The sequence below is a fragment of the Neopsephotus bourkii genome, unplaced genomic scaffold (genome assembly GCF_033783945.1).
Source record: "Neopsephotus bourkii isolate Nb327-2 ecotype Australia unplaced genomic scaffold, CSIRO-AGI_Nbou_v1 NB_168, whole genome shotgun sequence".
In the NCBI taxonomy this organism is placed as follows: domain Eukaryota; kingdom Metazoa; phylum Chordata; class Aves; order Psittaciformes; family Psittacidae; genus Neopsephotus; species Neopsephotus bourkii.
Genome location: NW_026900684.1, coordinates 14,996,640 through 15,014,289, shown reverse-complemented (window position 1 = coordinate 15,014,289; position 17,650 = coordinate 14,996,640). Strand labels below are relative to the sequence as shown.

The 17,650-nt window shown below is 36.8% G+C and overlaps 1 protein-coding gene across 3 annotated transcripts in view; it reads left to right on the top strand.

Annotated features, from left to right (window-relative positions):
• Positions 1–17,650, top strand: part of RXFP1 (relaxin family peptide receptor 1) — a 45,908-nt gene that overhangs the window by 2,461 nt on the left and 25,797 nt on the right. For 2 of the 3 annotated variants that reach the window (XM_061373473.1, XM_061373464.1), the window contains exon 2: positions 13,538–13,693. In XM_061373473.1, the coding sequence (XP_061229457.1) occupies positions 13,538–13,693 (156 nt within the window). Of the gene's footprint in view, positions 1–12,167; positions 12,427–13,537; positions 13,694–17,650 lie in introns of those variants that run through there. The other variant, XM_061373482.1, reaches the window with a different exon arrangement.

Sequence of the window (17,650 nt, the reverse complement as noted above, 5' to 3'; positions counted from 1 at the left end):
TGAAAACCTTTCCTTACAAAATCCAAATAATCAAGCTAATCCAAATAATCATGCCTTTTATGCAGCAGCAACTCTCAGCAACTACCTTACTGCTTCTCGTGTGGATTATATTATTCCAGGTAAAGGGTTTCTTCTGAAACAAAGCAGCATATGTACCATAGTTTTCACCAGTGCAGAAGCATCAACTGTAACATGGACAAATGTAAATTTCACACTCTGGTTGTTTAACTGGAAGCATTGAATGGGTAGTCAGGATAAACATCTGCCTGGGTGGCTCATGCCATTGTGAAGCTAGCAAGACACACAGGCATGTGGCTGGCATTGCACTGGCTGCTGCCACATCTTGTCTCTTAGGAAAATAATCAGCTGCAATAACCATAGTGTATATTTGTGTCTTTACAGTCACTTTGATTAGCTCTCTGTGGACAAAAACAATGTTGTCCTTCTGGACTTTGGCTAAGTGCCAGACTCTCAAACAATTCATTAATCAATCATTAGGAAAAACAGAACATTTGTATATAAAACTATTCAAACTGAATTCCAACAGAGATTTGGCAGGCTTCTCATGGAAAACAATTGTGGCTGCTGTTTTAACCCTGTATGCTCCCTGCCCCTACCTGCAGTTTTACGGTCCTATTTGTGTTTGTACCTACAGTTCCCCTTCCCTCCTCTTTCTTTTCTTCCCCCCATATATATTTTTCCTTCCCTTAAGCTCACTTTAAAATGCCAAGGAAAACTGTCTTAAAACCATTAGATACTTGCTAGCCCTTCCGGTGCTGCATGCACGTGGCAGCTGTTTCCGAGGCCAAGACATCTTATACTGAATGCTTTCTGCCAAATGTAAAGAGACCTCCCTGAATTGTGTGAAGTGTAAGTTCATGATTTTGCAGGAAACTGCTCTTGTTTACACAGCTTGTAACAACTTTTAAGATCCCTTGCAGGTTCACAAATAGGAAAGATTAATTAAGCCAGCCTTTGCCCAAGCTTAAATTACCATTGTGTAACAATAATTTTTGGTTATTTCTTTTCTTCCATTTAGTTTGGGCATTAATCTGACTGGCTTCCCTGTGGTTAGAAGAATAGAATAATGTGCACCTTGTAAATCTATGCGTACAACAAAAAAAAAAATCTTTACAGAAAATCAGGGATGAAGACTAGATTTACTGAGGAACCTTTCCTTTAATGTCAGTTAGGAGGTAGTGAAAAATCAATGCAAAACTGAAAGGTAGATCATCGCCACTTGTTCAGGCTGGGTTTCTTGCAATTGTTGCATGGGCAAAGGTGCTTTCACCTCTCCGCTGGGTGACACTAGGGGCTGTCCAACTTGCAAACCTGTCTTGACCGTTTATAGCAACTGTACCAGACTTGAGCCATTTGCTCTGAAATTTTATATGCAATATGGACTTTAATTCACTTGGAGCAAGAAGACAAAATATACCAAAATAATTTCAGTTTTTCCTAAATTGAGGAACTGGTACTTTGAAGATGTTGAAGGATTCTGGGAATCTTGTATTAAGCAATGCCTTTCCTTTAAAGGCGTAAGTACTTCTGCACTTTCCTCCATAAAATCGCTGTGTCTGGGAGAAAGTCCACTGACAGACCATTCCACTAGAGCTAATAAGCCTGTTCAAGCTTAGTTGCAGTAGCATAAAAATTAATAACCTTCTCTGATGGATGTTACTGGATGCTAGAAGCCAGCAGGTTTCTCATCAGAGGAACTGTCACCAGTGATAACTTCACCAGTGATCTCAGTAAAGGTTTCCTGATGGAGCCATGTGTCCCATAGTCTGAGGCCATCAAATCAGACTTTGAAGAAATAAGTCAAGGCATTGAAAGGGACAATGGAGATCAGAAAGGCTATTAGTCTAGGAGAGTAGAGACTGAGGAAAGGAATGTGTGAGAGGGAGCCAGCAGGCAACTAAAGGAGGACAAGGAGCTCTGAGAATGGGGAGTGTCTAAAGAATAAAGTCAGAGGATGATGAAACCAGAACTAGCACCCTACGTGGGCAGAAGGTGATGAGAGGGTGGGAAGCAGCTAGTGATTAGGCAAGAAAGGATGGACGTGAGGTAAGCAGCCAGGGCAAGGAAAAGATGAGACTGACCAGAAAAAGGAGCTGTGCTTGGTGGGGGTGAGCTCTATGCTACAAAGCTGGAAGGAAGCTCAAGATTGTCCTGTTGCTTATTGTGTCTTTGCAAAATACCCCCTTCTCCTTAACACCTCAGCCCAATGGATGGTAATTAATGTTATTGGACCACTCCACCCTCTTAAACACTAAAGGTCTAAAGAGCTAAAGGCTCTGAACTGATGCAACATGGTGTTATGAAATGTCAGTAGAAAACTGATTTCCTCTTTTAATAATCTAGGATGTTACTTATATCAAAGAACTTTATTAATTTTGGAAACTCAGTGCTTAGGTATCGAAATGAAGGATGCAATCTTTATTTGACCTATGTGCACATACTACGCTTTCTTCAGGCTATAGCTCCACAAAGAGCTGTGCTTTGTATACTGCATTTGAAGAACATATCAGAAACAATGAATTATGCTGCCTGTGTGACCCATTATTCATTTGCTGTGGAAGATAAATTGTGAGTGAAGCTGGGAATTACAAAATGATGGCTGTGTGATGAAAGCGACTGAACTCTACTGTGGAAAACTGATTGCTGTTTCTGTTTCTTGCCCCAGACAGTGATGCTCTAAATACTTTGTAAATTGATAATAATTATATGGCAGGTTTTCTAGATTTTTTGGCTTGATCATCCTGATGTGGCAGTGTTCATTTCACAGCTGACACTTGAAATCTGTAAAAGCTGTGCTATAAGTGATCTGTGAAGCTGATTCTGAAAGTAGAAACCTAAAATTGCCAGAAAGATTCGCCATACATATGTTAATGTCTCGGCTCCCCATCTGAGCAGTAATACCATATTCTAAACTGTAATCTAAGCAATCTGTGAGGATTTAAAAATGGGAAGTCTAATTATTGTAGGTTTATGGCTGAACAAATGGGGATTGTAATACTGTAGCTTTTAAGTGGTTAGACCATAGACTAAGCAGCAGGATGTCAGTAATCCATTAGAAGACTAATCAAAGTGTAGGTAAAACGCCTGTAGTATTGTATGGGGGTGTGATTGCAGAAATGTATGCAATTTAAAGATCTGTGACAGAATTTGAATGTATGACACTAATAACTGGTGTCACACATAAAGTGACTTTGTATATGCAAAGATGTAATGCATAATATTATGCTCACTACCTGCTGTGTTGCCCTCGGTGCTCATGGGGGGATCCAGCGTGCAGTTGACTTGTGTGACATACAGACACCAGGAAGAATGACTAATTGGAAAACATGGGTTTGAATGAGTCTCTGGAGCCCCCAGCTTTGTCCCTGGGAGGGCAAGTTGTCCCTGTATACATAATGGTAGGGGAAGAAGGTGGGCAGGCTGTGGAGAGGAGGAGCCCGCCAGCAGCTGACCCTGAAGGACTTGTGAACATGAGATCACTTAGCAGACTTTATCCAGAGAGGATGTTAAATCACTCAGCCCTTTATACCACAGGTCATTGTGTTCCACCAGTGCACTCTCTACTCCCAAGGCTTTATTTGGTCAAATTTGGTCAAAATGTTCACTCTCAGTCAAGTAACTATATCCTCCAGAGCACAGCAAGGACCACTGCGGCACTACAAATGGCAGAGGCTCTACAGTGACTGAGACTAAGACATGAGTAGGTTTGTCAAAGGAGGTGAACATAGCATCTTTCTCCTCTGTTCTACAAGGAAAACAAAAGCACTGACTTGATCAGGGAAATTTCTTTTTCCCATCATAGACCTGATTGTCAGTCCTGTGCTGAACCTGGGGGGGAAAGGCACAGTGCTTGGAAAGCTTCTGGTAGTGTTCTTTTAATTAGAATATTTTTTTTCTGTTTTACTTTGATTTTCAGTTGCTATTAAAAAACTGATATATGTCTATGCGAAATTCAAAAATAGGTGAGATATCAACAGACCACACCTTCTTTGGAAGCAGCTACTAAGAACACCATCCTTTAATCAAACATTAGGTTCTGGCCACAACTCAGTTAAAGCCAAAGTTTGCACTGTATGGGAAAAATGAATTTTAAAAACATGATTGTAGGTCAAATGCCTTGATTAGTCTAGAGAAGTTAATAGTAATACAGTTGACAAAGATGAAAAAACACTTCCAGATGTCATTTTCTGGTCTTCAATTCCATGTTAAAACACATGAATTAACTGTCTTACCTAGGAAATACAGGCACTGGTTTTCAGACACTTTCATTCTGTTCTGGTATTGAAATAACACTGCAAGCTTCTAGTTCTGTTGGTATTTTCTTCATATTTCAAAACCTGTTGTATCATAACATTAGTTTCAGTGTTTCTCAACTCATTCCTTACAAATTCCTCCTGTGGCTGGTTTGGAAATATTTTAATTTAGAAATGATGCTAAGTCTTCAATACAGATTTTTCAGCATCATACAAAAAGGACACAACCTCTCTCTTCTTTTCAAATACATATCAGAAATGGGCATTAAATAGTGGGCTTTTCTACATTCCTAACAGTTGTATTTCACATGAAGGTCTTCTTTTTCTTAATATGTTTTTTAAAATAACTATTTTTTCTAATAAGTACTGATTATTTCTCTAGCCTGCTCACTTACACATTTTTAGTCTTCATCATTATTTGATTTTATTTGCATTTTTTTCTTTTTTAAATCATTTACATATTTGCTGCTTTCATATCATCTTTTAACCAGATTGGTCTCTTGCCCACAGAAATATTTCTTGTGTTTATGGATGTGCAGCTTTGGAGAATATTGCCAATATTTTTTAATTACCAGTTTAACTGCTGGGATATGATTTTGTAAGTTACCAAAAAAAAGTTATTTTGATATAATTGCCTTTTTAGGAACTACCTCTTTATTGAAATAAGGTATCACAACAAAATGGGTAAGGTTAGATGTGAAATTTTAAGATTTGCTCTCTGGACATGCCCAGCAACATCCTGTACGTTTTATGTAGGGAGGGAAGCATTATGAGCTAAGAATATTTAATGCATCTTCACATGGTAGGTTATAGGTATTTGCTTATAGAGAGCATGGTTTCACCTGTTAACAGTAAGAACACAATGGCAGGCATGCACATCATTGTGTGTTGATCTAGCTGGAGTGGGGTTAAAAGGAAGAAAAGGAGGAGCTATAGACCATTGTGGAGGCAAAATCCTTCAGTAATCCATGCAAATGTACTGTTTAGTGCATCTAAATACAGAGAAAAACTTCTGAATATAGTTTCTCACTATCTTTTCTAACTTAGTTGAGAAAATTAATATCCAGGTAACTTACACCTATGTTCTGCTATACAACATTGCTTTATATACACTAATAATTGGATAAATTCTGAAAGTTATCATCTTAAAATCTATAACTCTCAATCTGCATGAACACGTTTATATAACCTGCAAAAGAAGCAATAAGCCAGATGTTTCCAATCATGGTTCAACCAGCAAACATTATTCAGTCTAGGAAAGTCAAAAATCCTATTAGCTTGAGATAATTTCTGTTTTATGGCACTTTAACTGGCATGTCACAATTTATAGCTGTGAGTTATGTTTACTCATAGTAAAATACAGTAGGTATTGGAAAACTTGTGGTTTTTAAATTGAACCAAATATTCAGATGTATTTTTTTAAGCACAATGCCTTCAAACTGATTTTTCACGTGATAGTCCCATAAGCTCTCCGGGGGGAGCGGGGGGAAGACCTCTAAAATACTTTCAGGTTCTATTACTTCAAAACACAACAACAGTGGGTTCCATTTTTATACTTGAGGACGGTTGAATCTCACAGATACATAGAGCAAAGCAACCTCCCAGATTTGAACTTCTAGTTTTATGTAAAATTTAAATTCTTGACAGTTATAAATGGTTCTTGGTAACAAAAGTAAGTGAATAAACAAAATGTATCAAGTAATCCTGTCTTGGGGTCACCAAGAAATATTATATTGTTACAAAATTAATCTTTAGTATGCTTCAAGCTTTGTTTTATATTATACTGGCTTAGTTACATTGTAAGAATGATTATTAAAATCCTTTCAGTCTTTATTAAAGGCACAGTGTATGAAAAAAATAGATTATGTTTCATTTTTCAAATATTAGGGCTCCCAAAACAGTTTTTTCCATTTCTTTCCCTGAAGTCTTACATAGAAACAGCTTAGCTGAGAGTATTTTACAAAGATTTATTTAAGATTGTGTTACTTGGGTAAAGAGGACAAATATTACAGCTTGCTTAGTTCAAGCAGTTCAATAGCAAAATAAGAGACTAAAGAACAAAAGAAGATGGAGAAAGAGAAAATAAAATTTCCCACTGCCCCTCTTCAGGTTCTTTTCCTCAGCCTTGGGTTGGGCTGCCTGTTCTCAAATCGGTTTTTCTATGAGTCATCAGTGTTTTGTTGTTGTCTTTTCTTCCCCTGTCACAAGAACATTCTGAAGTCATTGTGAAAGAAGTTACAGCTAAGTCATGGAACTTGGGGGGAGACAGGAAGAGAGTTTTGCCCTTTTTGATCTAAGAAAAGCTAGGCGAGGTGTTACTTTGCTTAATCTTATAGATTGTTTTCTGTTATGAGAAGTTAATGATAGTCAAGTAATTCTTTGCTGTTCTGCTCATTTACAAGTAATGTATTCTCAGAACATCATACAAGTAGAACATCAGCAGCTAATTTCGCTTGTTGCTGCCTGTCTAATTTCACTCCTTTTTTTATTGCAGCTTTTTCTTAGTGCTTTGTTACAACTATTTTCTGTCTTATCTCCTGGATTTCCTTTTACTTCCATGCATGAACACAAACTCCTCTTCTATATATGGTATTGTGTCATGAAAGTGACTTAAATCTGCCTTTTCTTTATGGAAACTTAAGACACGTATTACAAATGTCTGTTGTTTGTCAATGTAAATAATTTAGTTCTCATTAATCAGTGTTTCACTTTTGCTTACTTTACATATGGCTGACTGGGTTAAGTTGTGCGAAGCATCAAGTCTGAAGTGAACTTCTTTACTGTAAACTCTAATTATTGTCATTTTGCGTTTAAACTCAGAATGCTGGTTATTCAGATGAGACGAATGATTGTTGCTTGAGGGGCACTAATTTATTGATAACAAGTTGTCCTTGATCCTCTTGGCTTAAAGTGCATTTTAAATTATTTGATTGCTCAGAATTAAAAAAAAACCCAATCATCTTCATTAGGTTACTACTAAGCATGTTATGAGACAGAAAAATAAATGTAAGATACATGGCAAGTACTACTATATATGAAACTTTTTTCCTCTAGGATTATGAAATTTAACAAAATGCCACTCCTGGTGTGAAGTTTGAGATTTTATTTATTTTTTTTATTCATATCTTCAACTCATTAACTTACAAATGTGCTGTTTCAAAGAAGGAAATTAAATTATTATTTTAAACAGAGTTATTTTATCTTTGGGGCTCAAAGAACGAGCCCAGGTGGAGGCCTCAGTGAAGAATCAGCTCTTGTGAGAGGATTCTTCCTTGATTTTAATGGCTAATCACTGCCTTTCTGGGCCTTTCAGGTGGGATGGTACTGCCTAGAACTGTGTATTTAACAACTTTACCTTGGTGACTTCATTTTTGTTCTATATCTAATACCACCAAATCAAAACTAGCTTTTCATGTGTCCAGCTTTAAACTTGATATTGCACTGCTTTGAAAAAGAAATTAATGAAATCAAATGAGTTACACCAATGCAAAACAACACTAGGGCAAAGGAAAGCCTAAGTGATTTTATTTTCTATTGGAAATCATGTAAGAATATAGAGGTAGAACTTACAATACTTCAAAATTATTTACATTCTGTGTATATGGGAAGAGGAAGAAAAGGGGAAGAAGGGTGCCAAAAAGATTTGGCTCTGCTCATTAATTTGTGTCTTAGACATTTTGCTGAACTATTTTGTAGCAGATCCTCTGGGAATTTGCTATAAAAATTGAGTTTCCAGACAGAATTCATTATAGTACATATAGGGGCTTTTTCAAATAATATTATCTCTTTCAGCTTTTTCTGTTCATCAGAATCTCTTTATTCTGAGTTCTGTGTAAGCAGAACAAAAAGACAAATTAGTAAAAGGTATAAGAGCCAAATCCTCTGGCAAGGTGCCACATGACCAGTCTGAATTGCTCTACTGGTAGTTTCTGGCCCTGAAGTAGATTTATCTGGCAGCTATTCAAAGAAGTTCTTCCAGCACTATAGCTGGATTAATTAGACTAAATTATCTGTGGCATAACTGATAACTAACTTCAGTAATGCTGTTATGAGATTGGAGTCTATATTTTCAAAAAAGATAGTTTTTCTGCTTTGGAAAACACTTCTGAATGGAAGCATTGTGAAATCAACAGCAAGACATAAAGGTCCAAGGTGAGATTAAGATCCAAGATAATGAAGAGATTAGCAAATCATATACATCTTTTGTGCTAAAATCTTTTGCAGTATATTGTGTTTAATGAAAGCAACCATTTTATATAGTCACTCATAAACTTATGTGTTTACTTCATATTCTTAAAACGTATATTATGGTCTACTAGAGAGAAATGTAATGCAAACAAAACTGAAAATATAATTCCAGTTTCAAGAGCAACATTCAAAATTTTAAAAAATGCTTATGTTTTAGAAATGAAGCTGTTGTAACCATTTGGAATTCTGAATAAATGACACTGTCATTTCCACCCAATAAAATATAGAATAATATGAAAGTGTATGTGCTACACAGATATTTAGAACATGTTACAGACATCAGGGCTGAACAATTAGCAAAGGAGGAAAGGAGCAAACTACTGTAAAGGCAATGTAGTGATAACAGTATAATTATACTCCCATGGGGGTCTTGTACAAATGCTTGAACCTTTTAAGCCACTGATGCTTTGCCTTCAGGATAAATTTTAAAGTATCTCTCACTCCTAAAGCAAGGTCTATTTTGAGCTACATGTTTTGCCATAAATCACTCCAAATTTCCCTTGTTTAGTGGGGAGAAGTTGAATAATTAAAAAAAAAAAACAAAACCAGAAAAATGAACATAAGACTGAATTAAATATTATTGTAATGGACAAATTCAGTCAACAAATTATTTATAAAAAAAGTAAGATCTTTTCAAGGTGCTATATCTTTTTGGTTTGTTGTGGGGTTTTTTATGTGTTGATTAAAATGCTTCTGATCACAGGTAGTCAACCCTTTGTCACTATTATTCTTTGTAAATCATCAAGTATCTATTTTTTAAGTTAAAGCAACTCATAGTTATAAACTTGTTTTTTAGCCTTGTTCTGATGATTTATATCTGAACGTAAAGGTTACAGGCCTGCAAGATCTCTTCCTCTATATTATGGTAAAAGTTTTTCAAAGCCAGTTCATGTGCCGTTCAAATACCTTTCCACAGAAGAGAATTCTTTTTTAATCAACTGTCATCTAAGTATTCAGGCTAGCACAAAAGTGATGGGCAAAATCAATTTTAACTTTCACGTTTTCTTTGTTGACTCATTTTGTTTAATTTGAAGAAAATCTGTTTCCAAATAAGCATTTCAAATAAATATTTTCATTCTTCTCTTCCTCTAGCCCATTTCCCACTGTGTCTAGAAGTATGGCAAATCAAGCTATGAGAGGGCAGGAAAGCTCCCACCACTTCATTCATTTGCATTGGTCTCTCTGAAAAACTAGGGCTTTTGTAGGTAAAATAGTTTTCCATCATGGTAAGTACAGGGTGGATTCTTCAGTGTAATGGTCAATTCTCAGTCCTTGTCATCTAAGGACTCTTTCTAAAAGCAGCTGGATTTCCTCAGACTCAGTACTTTTAAGCTGATAACTTTCTCAAAGTAAAGAAAAACATGTTAGCTTATTTGGCTGATGGAATTTTAGAGTCATTTTGGACTCATGACAATGGGTCTTCATGAGATCCAAATTTCTGAAAATACACAAATATTTTCCTGGTTTTATGATATACCCTTATTTGAACCTGTGTGCAATACAGCTGAGGCTGTTGTGATTAGCAAGTACCAAACAATAAATAACGGTGCTTTGATTAGTTTAATTGCTTATGACTCCGTCTAATCAGCCCAGTATTGTGCCCATTACAGAGTCATACTCACTTGGTTTATGGAAGCTATGGGTAATAGCTAAATTCATGTTCTTCTAGTGCACATGTCCCTTATTTGGTTTCTCAAACAGCATTTGTGACCCACCCCTGCTTCCAAAACTTTGTGCCATTTTTCAAAGAATGCACAAAAACACTGAGCTTGATGAGTCAATTTAGTTGGAAGGAAAACCATGTTCTCCTGGGAATATCTTGTTCTTGGCTTTCCCAAATGCGTTCCCTCTTTTGATTTCAGTTTGTGAGAGCTTACAAAGGGGCTGTCATGTTCTTTCCCCAGTGATTCTGCATTCATGCAAGAGGAAAAAGCCTCACCATCTTATACTAGATGACAACCCAGCTCTTGCTTCTTTAAAAAATGAAAGGAGTGGTAAATTAATCTTGTATTTTAAAGGCTAACAGGAAAGAATTTATCAATTTTCTTTAAGTTAGAGGAAAGATCACAGATGCCTGACTTAGCAATAAATGCCTTGAAGCAGCAGGTCTGGACAATCTTAAAAGTTGTATGACGTGAATTCTTGTTTCCTTTTTGAGAATTGAGGAATAAAGGTGCATTTGAATCTTGATATGCATACGGAACAAAGACAAAGCCTATGGATTAAAAAAGGGGTACTAATTACCATTTTTGTCTTCTTGATTTAACACTGATCTGGAACATCCAGTGACATTACATGATGAAATAATCATTAATCAACATTTTTTTAAGCTATTCTATCAGGACATATAGCTGCTAAAAAATAATGGACAACGAAATAACATACTAGAAGACTGGTTCAATTTTTGATACTGCAAAATCAATAGCAGGTAAAAGAGTTGACACCTTTAATACTGCATCACAAATATAGTGTGGTAGATCATTATCTTGGCATGGTAGACTTCTGTGTCAATAAGGTTTGTATTTGCAAAATAAAAAGCGTAGCTATTTGCTGCTTTTGTTGCAGTGTTATCTTTATCCATTTTCCTCACATAAAAGACATAGTTTTAACTTCCTTAATCCAAAAAAGAATTGTTTGAATATTATCTAACATTTTACAATGGATTTTATTGTCTTATCTCCTTCTACCTTTCTCAGCTTTGCCAAACATTTCCTTGGAGGGTTGGGGGTTTTCCATTCATAAATCTCCTGTAATCTGCAGGGTCCAAACTTCTGTCTTTTTCTGCATAAACAAAGTGATGTTAACAAGTCAATGGACAAAGACCAGTGCTTTCAACTAGAGTGAAGCTGTTAAGTGTTGATGCCTTGTTATCTTCTTTCCCAGGCAGATATTTACATGCCAGGGTAATCCAACATTGCATTGCACAAAATGAGTAATGCAGAGATTCAGAATAGATATCATCAAGGCTATAAATTTATAGAGAATTCAAAACATTAAACACAGTAAAGGATTATGCACTCTTTTACAAAGAATTTCTAAACTGTGACATTAAATCAGTTAATTAGTTCAAGGATTAATATCATTTGACTAATAATGGAAAATGCTATGGAAATCCATTGAATGGTGCTGTGAGAAGAGAAAGGCTATCATTTTAAATTTAAACTGTAAAAGATCAACCCCTCTAAGCCCAAAGTTCAGCTCAGTCTGAATACATCTCTAATGCTTAGGGTAAAAAGCTTGACAAAATGTAAGGGATTGTTTGGTGGTTGGGTTTTTTCCATTTATGTTTAGTTTTTCCAGATTGTTGTATTTTGCCAAGCGTTTCAGTAGTTACTCAGGTAATGACAGATAACTGCACTGAAGGGAGCCTCAGTGGTCTGTGACATATGTCTTTCTGCAGCAAGAGACTTTAGACAATAAGTGCTGCACATATTCCGTTTGCTTAACACTAAGTCTGCATAAGATTTTTTTGGAATTTGTTTTTGAGTGGAACAGGTTAAGCATAATGTTTTGAATACAAGAACAGAGCAGCAGAGAGGTTTATGCATGATATGCAAGTGTGAATTCACCCTGGGATGAGAATGTAACCGTAATTTTGGTTACACACATAAGAGGGGTAGGGAGCTAAGGCAGAAGTCTCTGAGCAATCGCATAGGTAATACAGTTGTGAATAAAAGTAAATCAACTTTTCAAAATCATCTGGTTATGAAGTTTGTAGGGTATTTCACAAGCTCTAAGACAGCAATTAGATTAAAATACAATACGTATTGCAATTTTTATCTTTTTCTTCTGTGACAGCATCCATTAAGTCAAATGATAGCTATAAAATGAGGAAGTGATATTCCTTTTTGGAAGTACTTCAACATCTGAATTAACAGGCCCTTGCAGAATGATACTTCACTAGGTAGTCTTACTGAAGCTTTGGGAACGTGAAGAACACTAGGTAACGTTCTGTGCGGATGATGCTTTTCTCCATTTCCAATATACTGGAGACTGAACAAATTCACTTGTAGAGTAATTTAAAACCCTTTCCATATTATGCTCCTGGGAAGAAGCTGATCTCATACAAGAAATCTCAGTTGGCACCCTGCAGCCAAAGCAGTAGATCAGTTGCACTTGCCCTGGAAAAAGTGGTGGTGGCAGAACTTGTCCCTCAGGTGCACTGGAGGGATGGTAAGGCATCATGTGTCTGCAAACCTGGGTATTTGGATCTGCTGTAGTACAGTCTTCCTGCTACCCTGGCTGTCCCTCATCAGCATTCCTATACCTTTCCACTCAGCACTGCTTGAATGAAGTCCCTGTATTCTGTGGAATAGCATGGTTTAACAGAACAGCATCTATGCACATAAACTTTAGACTGATAGAGTCTGAACAATATCTCCAAATTTTTTGGGCAAAGCTGACAACTCTTTTGAGAGGATTCATAATGACAGCTTCATGTCATCTTATTTCAGCAAAACTGCGTCACAGATTTGATCCTACTTTTCTTGTTCTTTGATCCTTGATCAGTTTACATCTAGTAATTGCTTTAAAACTGGAATGCATTTAAAAGCACAGAATTTTGAGTTTGTATAAAAGTGCTTATCCATCTGCATCTAAAATTGCAGCACAAATTAATATAATCCATATCTGCACAGTTTACCTGGTATGTTGCTACAATAAATTCACTTCTAGTGCAAAATGGAATAATCCTTTTAAATAGTGGCCTTAGGTCAGTTGTCTCAATCATTATCATTAGCATATCTGTCTTATTGCTAGGACACATGGGGAGGCATTACCTGGTTGCTTTATATCAAAACCAATTATAATCAGTTGATGATATGAATGGTTTTTGCCAAGAAGTTAACAAGTGCTTAATATATTATTGTAATTGCATGCCCAATGAACTAATATGTATTTATCACTTTATATTTACATTCAAATGCAAATGAGTATTTATAAAAGTGTAATCTCTAAGATCTTTCAACGTTAAGAGCACAACTGAAAGTAAGCTTGTTCTTTCTGCTTCTATTTAGTCATTTGTGACTCTTTGGAAGATCATGTTTCTGGAGCTGGGATCACGTGCCCCCTGGGCTACTTTCCATGTGGCAATATCACAAAGTGCTTGCCCCAACAACTTCACTGTAATGGTGAGGATGACTGTGGGAATCGGGCCGACGAAGAAAACTGTGGTACGTGGTTGAGACTTTTCTTTGTGTCTAGCACCTGCAGTCACTGAAACCCAGGTAGTGCTCACACTAAAATAAGAGTTGCAGTGTTAGGAATAGGAAGTTAAATGTTTTGCAGAGTATACAACAGGTATTTGGCATATCTAATAAAGCCACACAACAAACTATTTGCTAGGAGAGAAGGATGAACCACATTTTTGTTTGTGTATGGTATCCGTTTATCCAATTTCATCCCTGCCTTGAACTTGTTTGCATGTGTCATTTTGATGTGTACAAACATCTCTGCTGAGGAGAGGTAGATGTATGTGCTAATAGAGTTTGTATGAAGCTTAATGAACTTCATGTGGGAAGCGTAACTTTGAAGAATTTTCAAGGTTTTTCAGGAAACATCCATGTCCTAATTTGGGAGAAAACAGTGACTGTGTGAGTGTGCTGTGCAAGCTGTGCTGCTACCAGGCTTTGGGGTTTGGAAGTGTCAAAATCTCAGGGAATACACATGGACAGGTCACTGCTCCCTGCTGTTTCGATCCTTGTCACCCCTGGCCCTGCCAGATGGTCGCCATGAAATTGGCTTCATTTGTAACCTTTACCCCTGCTGCTGAGTAGGGCCAGAGCACAGGATTTGCACTGGCACTTGCTTTTCCACCCTGCTGATTTGTGAGAATGGCCCCAGCACAGCTGTTCTCTGTGCTGAACAGTATGTCTCACACAGTGCCTGATCACAGCTCAGAGGGTGGCATAGACTGGGATAGCCTGGGAAAGACCTCCCTATATTTTGTGAGAAGACAGCTTAGCCATTTGGTTGTGAGCTTTGAACACAGGGAGATAAAATTAGTCCTAGCACATTTTATTTAGTGGTATTGTATTACTATCAGCCTGGTTAGTTTCAAAGATACTCTCCAGAGCTACTGATCCATGACAGATGGGGAAACTAGGCTTCCTATTCCTTGGTAGCTTTCCTGTAGACATTGAGGGCAGTCAGATTCATGGTGCCTTCCTCACACTCTGCTTCCACCTCCCTGGAGCCAAGCAGGTGACCTGGTTTTGTGTCCCAGCTAGGCACACTGCCATCAGAGCTGGGGGTCAGGAGAGGAGAATTCAGATATTAAGTGAAACTTCCAAGTACGCTATGTATAACAAAAGGAATTTTCTGAAAGAAGTTTCAAACAAAATATCATAAAGGCATTCTTTCACAAGCATTCTCCACAAAGTCAATGAAGTTTTGAAAATGGTTGTTCTCATTGTATGTCTGTGAAGTTAATTTTGTGCCTGTATAGTATCTTATACCTATCAAATTTCAGCATCTTACTCTATATAAAAGCCACTTTTAATTCTAATCACATCATATGGACCTGCATCTTTTTCTAGTTTTACGTCTTTGCTGTTGCCACAAACGTACTTTCCATTGCCAGTAATCAAAACTCTGAACCAAACTGGTTCTTGTATTCTTCTCCTGTAATTATCTTGCCCTACAGTGGCAGAAACTGCTAACGGTGGTGCCCTCTTCTGTTTAAAAGTCCAATCACTGTAAATGCTTTTTTTAATCCGTGTTTCATTTCTGTATAGTACAAGAAAGTCTATTTTACAAGGACTTGCTGAAAAGGTACAGCTTGATCAGATGGCAATTAGGGTGTACACAGTTTTGTAATGGGATGTACAAGACAGTATAGCCTGCAAGACCGTTCATCTGTGATATTGTATCCTCTTCTGGGTACAGTAATCCAAGAAAGAATTAGCCTCAATTTCTGAAAGCCTGAATTTCACAAGATGAAGAGTCATTGTATTAACTTACTGGGAATGCCATGCCATCAGTGTTTTTCTCCTGTCTTGACCACATATTCTCATTTAGAAATGCATGCCATATGTAACATATTAAGGTCATATTCAGCGGTAATGGTTTTTCAAAAACTTGTGTTGCAGTTTGAATAAAGGAAGAGTTGCTTCCTTTCCTGAGAATATGGAATGTCCTGATGTGATTTATTCCAGTGCCCCTGAACTGTAGTAAGTGTGGGGATCGCTGTGGGATAGGCTGTTTTGCTCCCAAGACAAAGAAACTATCTGGCTATTTTTATTTGCTGCAGTTTCTCAGGACCACATTAGTATCCTTGCCTTATTGCAACACTTAGATCCGGTTTCTTCCACTCTTTATTTTTTTTAAATTTACAACTATTTTTCAGTGTAAATCATTGCTCCTGGTTACAGAAAAGCAATTAAAACTTAAATATTCCGCTGTAGTAATTGTTGCATGCAGTACCATTGGAAATATTAATCTTATCCACAAGGTACTCAATTAAGTAGCTCAACTGTTAAATTCTTGCACACTCTTATCTTGCATAATTTGAATAAGAGCTCAAAGGTTGCCAGTCTAAAACATTCAACCCAACATGTGTGGAGAGGGAAAAAGTCAGCACAGACCCTGAAAGGAACTGGGAAATTTTTAGGGTTTTTTTAATACATGTATGTCAAACAGAGCTTTACAAGCTGCTTTACTCATGATTTCTTAAGTAATGATAAAGCAGTACCGTAAGCCTACAGAAAAATGCTACAGCGAAGACTTGTACATACCTTATGTGCAAACTAATAGCGTAACATAAGGAAACAAAGCAAAAATCTGCCATGGACAGTAGTTCTTTCTGTGATGGAAAGGACTGTGCTGATGAAGAAGAAAAGGAAAAAAACCAAACAATTCTTTTGAAAAATATAATGCTGCTGTTGTGGGTAGGGGGAAAACAATAACAACAAAAAAACCACCAGGTACTCTAATCATAAGAAAATCCAAAGTCCAGCTGCTCAATACAAGCCCTTAAGCATGCTGAACATTAACACCAACTGCAATTACTGAAATAACCCTTTTAAGAAACATCAGTGAAACAAGCAGAGAAGCAATCAGCATAAAAAGCACAGGTAGCTCCTCTGAGAGAGTTACTTTATAAAAGTCTTCAAATGTCCTTAAAACAAAAAATAAATGGCATTAGTACAAAAGAGATCAACATGATAGGAGCCTCTGAATGTACATGTAGCCGGTCACTCTATCCTGTAGCAATTCTGTCTCTTTCCTTTTTTAATGAGTAAAGCTCTCTCGTTTCCCACTTCATTGCTATAGAGATATTTATTGTGGTAATCTTTGAGAGGATTTGCAGTATTAGTCCTGTTTAATGCACTGCATGCCGTGTAACAGCAAAACATGATTAGAAGTATTTCAAACTAAACTAAATCCTCACTGAGACGTGTGTTTTCAGATGTCCTGTAGTCATTGTTAATATCCAACCTAGGGAGGTAAAGATTGGCTTCATGGTGCGTTCTTCAAATCTGATTCCTCTTTCACTTCCACCATGCTGGGTTTCCAAAACTAGTAACATACTGTGTGTAATATCCTAATGAGGAAGAGCTTGAGGCAATGTAGTAAACTGCAGTAAGAGGAGAAGTCTGGCAATTTATCATGCCCAAAGTGATGGGAAGCTTTATGAACTATCACTAGATAACCTTAAATGTGCATGGAAAATGCAGTCTTACTTTTTGAACTTGAAAACATAGTCCATCAAGAGTAGTGGGTGTCTCTGCAAATTTGTCATGAATATGATATTTTTAAATAAAAATTATTTATTTAAAGTTCCATACTTTGTAATGAAGGCTTATGGGTTTGAGGATTTTCCTTTTTTTAGGCTTGAGTGTGGCAGTAAATTTTTCCCTGCTGTTCTGCCCCACTCTCACCCTTTCTGAAGCACCAACTTCTCAAAAACACTAAGTGCATTGTTGAACAGCTCAGCCTATATCACATATTTCACTTGAAGAGGTTTTTTTTTAATGTTACTCAACTCAAAATGTATGGGGGAAAAAAAACCTATATATACATAGAGATAGAATTTATATATATATATATATGTATATCAATTCCAGTATCTTTCTGTACTCAAGCTCAGTCCTACTGAAGACCGATTTCAAACATAATGGTTTCAGAAT